We start from the raw sequence: 10,732 nt of genomic DNA on the forward strand, positions 1-10,732 counted from the left end.
TTTTATTTATTTTAAATCTGTATGTTATGAATATATTATATTATTTATTTATTAAAGCTAAAAAGTGCAGATGTTCCGCCCAATTGGTTTAAAAATGTTGTAATGTTTCAAAAGTATTTATTTACTTTAGATTAAGAGTGCTGATTTTCCAAAAAATTGGCTTAAAAGTAATGTTGTAATAATTTGTGAAGCTTTTATTTATTATAACGAAAAATGCAGACGTTCTAACAAAAATGTTTAAAAAATGTCATAAATCTCTAAATATGTATTTCAACTAAAGAAGTGCTGATATTCCCCCCAAATTAGCTAAAAAATAGCGTGCGTTTGTTCATTTATTTGCTTTAATCTCTTTTCAAGAGTGTAGATGTTCCCCCAAAATTGAATTAAATAATATAATATAATATAATATAACATATTTCAAAAGTAGTTACATGTCACTGTCGTGACTCGTCATGATAGTCAGCAGTGCTGTCGAAATGTAAGGAGAAAATAGATTTGACATATTTCAGCTCCATGATGTTATATTTATTCAGCGTTCTCACATGGAATATTCTATATACAACTTTTGACAAGTTTTAGTGAAAGCAGGTGAATTTCATTACTGCTCGCTCTCCTGTCAGCAATATGAACATGCATCTCTATTCTGAGGTGAAGCAACCAGTAGAGGAAATTTCAGATTTCTGCTCTTTCCGTACGGTTGAATCATTTTTTAATGGCGTTCATATGAAGCATGACGAGGTGCTGCCCAGTCCTGTAGCTTACAAAGAATACTTCAGTACTAATATACTAACACTGCAGCATGTGGCCGTTAATAAATAAGTATTCTTTGCGTGTTATAGCGATCTGCAGACCTTTTCTTCTTTCTTTGTTCTTTCATCTCCTGCCATTTGTCCTGCGCACCTGCTCTGAACCATTTGATTTTGTGATGCTCCATATTTGCTTCTAAGCAATGACTTAGACATGAGTAATATTCAAGATGCTAGACGATACACAGACCAGCACTGAATTCCACAGAAAGATTCCTAGAGAACTGGAACGCCTGTCATTTATAACATTTTAAGTCTGTGCATGTTTGTGTATTTGTTTTCCTCATTATAAATGCATCCTAAAATGCCATTTAATAAATGCTGGTTAAACAAAAGGTCAAATTACAAACAAAAAATTAAAAACAAAAAACACTATCTTTGCACTATCAGATATGAAAAGTATGTTACAGACTATGTGTGCTCTTTATGACTGTTTATAGTTCGAAGTGATTTTGCTCACTTTGTTTGGTGAACTTTAGATTAAATTGAAAACATTTTAGCAACGGCTCACTGGGATGAGGAATGTGTGTGATTCAGTCTTCCTCTGTAGATGGAATGTCTAAATACATTTTTCACTTTTAAACAATGTTTTTTTCAGGCTTGGCAATGAAAAACGCATCGACAAACCCAACGCCCACACGACGCTAAAGAGGGATCTTTTTGTGTTTTTTTTCTTCTTTTTATTTACCGTTTTGAAATGCATATGAAATAAAAGTGGCATAAAATCAAGAAGACATTTAGGAGTTGTTTTCAGCCACTTATTTTTCTCTTCTCCGAATTGACTATGGAACAGCGAGTTCTGACAGCGGCATAATAAGATCCATCTTTTGCAGACACAAAAGATGAATATGAATTAAAAGGCTTTGTTCTAAATAAACAAACTGAGGTTTTTTGCTGTATTTGGCACACAGAAATAGGGTGCAAAACCGTCCGGTTTTAATTACACTGACATACGAGACATCCCATTTTGGTGACTGCTTAAATGAGTTTATTTATTTATTTATTTTTGCTTTGAATTGTATGAATAACCAACATTTGTTTTAGCATGTATACTTATGCAAAAATTAAACAACATGCTTATTCTGACCTGCATTTATTAAAAAAAAAAAAAAAAAAAAATATATATAAATATATATATATATATATATATATATATATATGTATATATATATATATATATATATATATATATATATATATATATATATATATATATATATATATATATATATATATATATATATATATATATAATACATATATGTGTATATATATATATATATATATATATATATATATATATATATATATATATATATATAATGAGTTTATATTTGAGTTTGTTTATTTATTTATTTATTTTTGCATTGAATTACATGAATAACCAACATTTGTTTTTGCAATGCATTGTTGCTTGTAAATGATACATGTAAAGCTTCAAGCCCCAACTTCTTGCTTTGATGAAAATTATATTTGTCTCACCGTTTAATGGGATCTTTAATACAATCAAATTGTTCATTTCATAATTGCAAGCCGGATTACATTCAGAAGATATAATATGAGCCAGACTAATTAATGAGCCAATATTTGGCCAGTTAACTTGAGTGTCTGTTTTCTGATTTAATTTTTATTCTGTAAATACTGGGTAAAGTGAATGTTCGTGTTAACAATACATGCTTTCATTAAATGACGGCATGGAAACTAGTCACTGTTAATGTTTTGGCTTGAGAATCACACTGTAGGTTAAGTGCATGTTAATATGTTTAAGAAAAAATGACATATTGTGGACGTGGAAACTAGTAGTGTCCATTTCCATTCAATTTTAGTTCCTATTTTCAGCGAAGTGATTAAAAGTCCCCCTCGATCCAGCGAAACTTCTTTCCTGCCCTTTGATTTACAGTCAATGCGAGGCAGATAAGAATTAATTAGTAAAATGTTCTCTATATAGATCTCACTTTCTTGCACCCAGTCAAATTGCTGGGGGCCGACCTTGGATTTTCCTGCATTATTGATGGCTCTAATCTAGAACAGCGGCGTAATTAAAAGAGCGAATGGAATGGAATATTAACAAAGCGAAATGATGTACCAGTGTCTGGCAAATGGGCTGTAATTGGAAACGTAGACGTTAATTAAAGGCTGGTGTGTTTACTCGAGACGTTTTTCTCATTGAAACAGGTCTCTGGGCACCCGTCGGCAGACACGCAGACTCAGGGCCAGGTCCTGGCTAATAGCGTCCGGTGGGGACAAACACCCATTAACCAGTCCACGCCCTGGGACACGGATGAGCCGCCCGCAAAACAGATGAGGGAGAAAGATATCACAGGTAAAGAGCTGAAAGCGAAGCCCACAGCGCTGCGATAACACCTCTTCTTCGTTATCTTTTCATGCATGTATGGTTTGATTGATTGCTCCAAGTGGCCTTATATTAGGCGTGTGTGATATGGGAAAAATATTATATCATATTGATTTTTTTGGAGGCAGGAGCGCGATCCACAATCTTATCACGATTCTTTTTCATGTTGGATTATAAGACTGTTTTGTAAGTTACTGAGCAGTACAGTCAAACTAATTTCGCTGTTTAAAAATAGGTGACCCTGGACCACAAAACCAGTCTTAAGTAGCACGGGTATATTTGTAGCAATAGCCAAAAATGCATTGTATGGGTCAAAATGATTGATTTTTCTTTTATGCCAAGTAAAGATCATGTTCCATGAAGATTTTGTACATTTCCTACCGTAAATATATCAAAACATATTTTTTGATTAGTAATATGCATTGCTAAAAAGTTAATTTGGTCACCTTTAAAGGCAGTTTTTCTCAATATTTAGATTTTTTTATTAAGATTTCATGTATTAAATTTAAAAAAAAACGACGCTCATTAATAGTTTTGTGGTCCAGGGTCACATATAACTCTGCAAGAGAACAAAACATGATAGAAAGATTTATGACAGGCCACAGTAGGGGTGGGCGATATAACCAGTCTTATTTCAGGTTAATTTATTTTATTTACTTCATTTTTTATTTTTGTTATTAAAGTATAAACAAAGATTCAAATAGCAAACAGTAAGACATACAATATAAGGAAAATAAAAAATATTTTTGTTTATGCACTGGTCAATTTTGAGATTTTTGGGTTTTTAGCTTTTCAAAAATGTTTTTATAGAGGATTTTGTTAATATACAAATTGTATACAACATTTTATCCCTTAAAACATGGTAAAAATGAATTTTATTTCTGGCTGACGACATAGTCAAGTTATAAAAAGAGAAATTCTGAATCCCCTCAGTGAAAACCTTGAACTTTAATATGTCATCCGAATTTTGGACCTGGTTTTATTCAGCATTCAAATTCATTTTCTGGAAATGTGTGCAAATTAATTCATATTTAATTACATAATACATTCAGTTCCGAAAACAATTCTGAAGAATTCCAAAGCAATTCTTAAAAGGAATAGTTTATCCAAAAATGAAAATTCTGTCGTTAATTACTCACCTTTATGACATTCTCTCATGAACGCATGGCGGAGACGGACACGGAAGAGAAGAAATTGTTAAATAAAGTTGTTGTTTTTTTCTTTGCGCATAAAAACTATTAAGTATCTTCATTTGTGTTAAGAAGATGAACGAAGGTCTTATGGGTTTAGAACAACATGAGGGTGAGTAATTGATGACAGAATTTTCATGTTTGGGTGAACTATCCCTTTAATATATTCAAGAAACTGGTGTATATTGGTTAAAATGTTTACCCTATTCACCTGTCACATGAATGTAACTGCAATACAGATGATAATCAAACTGTGTGCATCGTTGCACGATTTTAATGATCTCTCTGTAAAGGCAGACCTTGGAGACATTTTAATTGCTCACTAATACTGTTATATCGCATGCTTCTGCTTCAAATGGATGTTTTTTTCACTCTCTGCAGCTCCTCTATGGCCGCCGCAAGTCGCTGCTGCCGTCAGCCAGGCTGGACTCTTGGCGCACACGTACGCTCTGCCACAGCCGCCAGCTTACAGCCAGGGCGCGACCGTCCAAGCGCCCATCGTTGGCGTGACCCCGGCGCTACAAACCCCCCATCCACAATTACCCACACACTACCAACTCCCACAGCAGCCTTCACAGCCAATGACCAGCATGGTCCTTAACGTCCAGAGCCAGTCCCTCGCCGTCGGCGGCCTGCCTCCAATGCCCAGCGTCTGCCAGGTCGCCCATCCCGTCCACACGGTGGTGGGCAACGGCCACTTGACGCATCCCATGGTGCAATCCGCAACCATGAGCTCCTCGGTGCTGGCCACCAATGGACCGTTGACGAACGGCCAGCAGGAAACCACCAGTAACGGCTTGCAGATGCTGAGAACGGTCGGATTAGGGAAATACGAGTTCACGGACCCGTGGCATCCCAAAGGTAAATTATATTTCAGCCACAAATCATTTTAGAAAGACGTTATCATGTTTTGTTGCGATCCTCTAGTCTCTGAAAGATTCACTTGCTATCTTCGACCTGCACAACTTGATGATCTTGAATATATTTATTACTTCCCTGCCTTTCACTTTCAATAAAACCACCCATTCATCAACACCCACAAGATGAGATGCGTCGGCCCTTTCTTTCCTTTTGTTTTTCTTTTCTACCAAACCAGTGGAAGTTCCTAATGATTTTATGAATTAGCTCCTCTGATATTCAGCAGCATCCAGGAACTATTGTGAAGATCAGATAGATTTACGGGGCAGTGGATGCTTCTACAAAATTGTTGGTGAGTCTGAAATGGCAGAAATAATTTCCATATAAATGGAAACCTTATGTAAATATAGTGTAAATGAATTTCAGTTCATATATCAACACAGTCGGGACAGGCAAGTTTAATGTACCATAGCTAATTTCTTAGGAATGATTTATTAGGGGAAATAAAACTTGTGGCTTTTGGTGTAACTCGAGGAAGCCGAAACTTTTTCTGTTATGTTTTTTTTGGACTCTCGTTCTTTATATTATTCCATATGAAAATGGAATAAGATTATTCAAGAGAAACCACCATATAGTTATTGTGTGATATTGTGCCCTAAAGCTCTCAAATCACCTTGATTTTTCTAGCCAGCTACAGGCAGAAATCAATTTCTCTATCTCCCTGTATTGAATGTCATGTTGAATCGTGTGAGGTATTAATCTTCTGAAGAGAAGGGAACATAAGGCGAGTTTGCTGCCCATTTATCTGCTTGTAATTGCTTCTAGGGATGATGGCACTGTTCATTGAATATTGAAAGTTAATACTGAAATTTACAGATTAATAAGAACTGGACATTAGTGAGTACTTTTTCATGTCAACAGAAATGGCATCTCGCCCCATTATAGTTTCATTGGTTTGTGAAAAGGTGGTGTTTCGTACTAGAATCGGACCTGAATGAGAAGGTGCTTTAAAGATTTTAAAAAGGCTAAAAAACTTTAAGCCGGAGTTGCAACTAACGGCTGTTTTATTGGACGTCTTAATGGTTTGAGGTCATAATTTTAAGATGATAGCATCTGGCTTTTGCATGTAGAATTGTGTTAGATTAGCTAGAAAAAATGGTGTAGGATTGTTGTTAGTGGCTTTAGGTAATAGTTTTTAGATGGTGGTTTCAGAAGAACTGGCTTTTGCATGTAGAAATGTGTTTGAGTAACAAAAAACAACAAGAGAAAAAAACAAAATTGATGTACGATTTTTTGGTCATAATTTTGAGAAGATGGCATCAGAAAAACTGTCTTTTGCATGTAGAATCGTGTTCGATTAACTAGAAAAATTAGTAGGTTTGTTTTTAGTAGGTTTAAGTCATAATTTTTAGATGAGGCTTCTGAAAAGTGGCTTTTGCATGTACAAAGGTGTTCATGTAACTTAAAAAACAAACAAAAAAACAAAAGAAAAATTGGTGTAGGATCGGCATTGGTGGGTTTAGGTCATAATTTTGAGAAGATAGCATCAGCAAAACTGGCTTTTGCATGCAGAACCATGTTCAATTAATGATAAATTGGTGTAGGATTGATGTTAGGTCATAGTTTTTAGATGATAGCTTCAGAAAAACCGGCTTTTGAATGTAAAAAGGTTTTTGATTAAATTAAACAAACAAACAAATGGTGTAGGATTGCATTGGTGGGTTTAGGTCATAATTTTGAGAAGATAGCATCAGAAAACCTTTTTGCATGTAGAATCGTGTTCGATTAACTGCAAAAATTGGTGTAGGTTTGTTGTTAGTAGGTTTAGGTCATAGTTTTTAGATGATGGCTTCTAAAAAACTGGCTTTTGCATGTAGAAAGGTGTTTGAGTAACTTAAAAAAACAAACAAAAGAATTGGTGTATGACTGGTATTGGTGGGTTTAGATCATAATTTTGAGAAGATAGCATGTGAAAAACTGTCTTTTGCATGAAGAAATGTCTTTGATTAAAATATAGAAATGGTATAGAAAGGTTTAGATTAACTGATTAATTGATTAAAAACAAACCAAAAATTCTTTGTGTAGAATAGTCGTTAGTGGGTTTAGGTCAGTTTTTAGATGGCTTCAAAAAAATTGGCTTCTGCATGTAGAAAGGTGTTCGAGTAACTAAAAAAAGAAAATTGGTGTAGGATTGGCATTAGTAGGTTTAGGTCATAATTTTGAGAAGATAGCATCAGAAAAACTGTCTTTTGCATGTGAAACTGTGTTCGATTAACTAGAAAAATCTGTGTAGGATTGTCGTTAGTGGGTTTAGATTATAATTTTTAGGTCATAGTTCTGGCTTTTGCATGAATAAAGGTGTTTTAGTAACTAAAAATTGGTATGGGCTTTATATTAAAAAAAAATTCCACTCAGAAATTAATAGTAAATTTAGCAAATAATTGCAAAAAAAAAGTGGCAAGTAACACATTGAATGAAATGAATTTTTGAAGTAAAAACTTGAATAACAACATACTCTAATAATCTTTTAAATAATTTTTACAGTGAAAAGGGTGGATATTTTAAAGTTCACCTGATACCACCAGATATGAAACCAGAAGAAATGTAATGCTCTGATGCAGACCCCGACATTTGAGTAGCACTGCGAAATGGGTAGAAATGCATAAATTTAGGCTGAGTTTTGGCCGTTCTTTAGACAAAGACTGAGACTTTGCAAAATGCATTCGAGAAAGTAAGCAATCTGATACAGTGCAGGAGGAGCCGAATGCAAAAGAGTGGCGTCTGAAGCAGACATGCAGTTTTATGCATGAATTGGTGCACATATTTCAGATAAAAGTGTAGATGTAGAAGACTTGGCCAGGACAGATTTATAAGGAAGCATAATGTGCTATTAAATGTGATTCTTGGGTTAGTGCATTTATATGTATGCATTTAGCAGATGCTTTTATTTAAAGCTGCTTGCATTGCATTTAATGTATACATTTTATCAGTTCATGCATTCATACAACTCAAACCCATGACCTTGGCGTTCTGCTGTTTGAGCTACAGAATAGAGTGTGGAATAAAGCCCAAACTGATAATGTTGGTGCTATTGGATTCTTTCTGAAAAGCACAGAAGCGTTATAGCTAACTCCACGTAATTTGATGTCAACATTGATTTAAAAAAATAATCATAAAAATTTAAAAATCATAATAGATTGTGCTGTCCACTGAATGTCTGAAGACATGAAGCCTTGCTTACTTTCTGTTTAAAACCAAACCGTACGTCTGCTTCATGAATCCAGAGTTCTCCATGTCTCTGGTAAGTGTCAACTCCAGTCTTCATTTCTAAACTCCATCTCTGTTTATCGAGCCCCATGTGCTGCAGTGTGGAAGCGTATCTCTGACAGGTCGGTTTTAGGATGAATTATCACAGCTTTATCTCTCTAAACAGTAAAAGCTGCTCCACGCAGCTTGATCTGCTCCTCCTCTCCTCGGAGAACAAGAGAGACGTCTATCACAATCTGACCTGATCCTGTTGCAGAAACGCTGATTAGTGCCTTAACTTAGATTACATGCATTGATTTTTAGTAGTGTTTGCCAAATCAAGCTTCACTATTATTGCTTCTATATAGAGCAAGTGATTTAACGTTTAGAATTAAACTTCGACACGCAATGCTGTGCACAAAGGAGTTAAATTGTTCCTTAAATTTTGCAGCAAATGAAAAACCTAATGCATAGGGTATCTCTTTTTCCTACTTAACGATGTTTGAACTACACGTGCACTCTGTTCTCGTGAGTGCGTGTGTGTTCATAATTGATGAAATCTAAAGTGAAATATTGAGGTTGAAAGGTGTCTGTTTATAGACGTGAAAGCGTGATAATTGCTTCATACTGATGACATCTGTTATGCTAATCCTGTTATGTTCATGCATATTGGATATTTTTCAATGCATGGATAATACCCTGCGAGTCTGTTTTAAAAGATTTATAGTAAAAGCCATCCTGGATAAGGAAAATTTCCAAGTTAGGCAGTATTAAAAGTGCTATTCAGACACAAGGCCTGTTCCAGGAGGTAGGCAGGGTAATGTTTCCTTTTAAGACACCTTCCTTCAGAGAAAATGTAAATACATGAATGGAGGAAGAGAAATGATTTATAAGCATGCTTACTATTTATTTAGTAATAAACATCTCTGAAGCATAAGTTGTGTAATTAGTATTTAATGGCCTATGTAGAGCGTTCCAAACTCATTTAGGGTGCAGCCTGTGTAGGCAATACACAGCTGTTCAAAAGTTTGAAGTTGAAAAATTAAAATTAAAAATACAGTAAAAACAATAATATTATGAAAAAGTATTACTATTTAAAATAACAGTTTTCTATGAGAATATATTGTAAAATGTAATTTATTTCTGTGATGCAACGCTGAATTTTCAGCATCATTACATCAGTCTTCAGTGTCACATGATCCATCAGAAATCATTGTAATATACCGATTTGCTGTTTAAGAAACATTTCCTGTTATTATCAATGTTGAAAGCACTTTTTAAATATTTATAAATATATATTTAATACATTATAACATATTTATAAATGTTACAATGTATTAAATTTTTATAACATTTAAGCATAATTATTTATTTATTTTCTTTTACATTTTTTCAGAATTCTTTGATGAATAGAATGTTAAATAACATCTATTTGAAACAGAAATCTTTTGTAACATAACATAAATATCCTTACTGCCGCTTTTATGTGTCCTTGCAGAAAATAAGTATTTATTTTATTAAAAAGTAACCTTACTGATCTCAAACTTTTGAATGGTTGCTCACTAGGTTTCAGAACATAGTCATAGTCATAGTCATTTATATTGCTGCTGTATACATTACCATTTAGTTATGAGACTTCTGTGTTTATGTGCTTTTATGGTCATTTTGAGTTTGTGAGACTAAATGCTTCTAGCCACACAAGCTCAATTTCATGCATTATTGCTTTCCGGAACGTGTCAGAACCCAATTCCTAATGCAACACGACTACAAGTCACATTCTGAGCATTGCCACAAGGGACAGTATAGTGATCATTAGCATAAACTGTCTACAGTCACTTTTCTCTTTTAGGCAAACTACTGTCATAGCAGGGCAGGGATTTGAGGAGAATCTTTAGGAAGTTGGTTAAAGTTACTGTTGACATGTAAATAGCAGCTATCTGAATAATGTTAAATCTGTTTTAATGTCATTTGAAGGAAATTTCGCCTCCCCTTCACTGCAGAGGTTTATTTGCACGCTTGTCAAGTTACTTGCATCTGCGTGTGTGCATGAAACATACAGTTTTGAGTGCCGTTAGACTGACCCAAACCGATCTGATGCTAGTACTACCACAGCAATAAAAAAATGTTTTTTTATTTGTTACTGTAAATATCTGGTAACACATAGATGTGTTCATCGGATGTTACTGTATCACTTACACAATAGTGGCCAAAAGTTAGGGTTAATAATTTTTTTATGCTTTTAAAGAAGTCAGTTATGATAATCAAGGCTGCTTTTATTT

General features: G+C 34.4%; 1 protein-coding gene across 1 annotated transcript in view; it reads left to right on the plus strand.

Annotated features, from left to right (window-relative positions):
• Nucleotides 1–10,732, plus strand: part of LOC127180122 (kelch-like protein 29) — a 156,731-nt gene that overhangs the window by 38,011 nt on the left and 107,988 nt on the right. Inside the window, exons 4-5 of the mRNA XM_051134083.1 lie at nt 2,982–3,129; nt 4,731–5,210. Of these exons, the coding sequence (XP_050990040.1) occupies nt 2,982–3,129; nt 4,731–5,210 (628 nt within the window). The remainder of the gene's footprint in view (nt 1–2,981; nt 3,130–4,730; nt 5,211–10,732) is intronic.

The sequence above is a fragment of the Labeo rohita genome, chromosome 17 (assembly GCF_022985175.1).
Source record: "Labeo rohita strain BAU-BD-2019 chromosome 17, IGBB_LRoh.1.0, whole genome shotgun sequence".
NCBI lineage: Eukaryota > Metazoa > Chordata > Actinopteri > Cypriniformes > Cyprinidae > Labeo > Labeo rohita.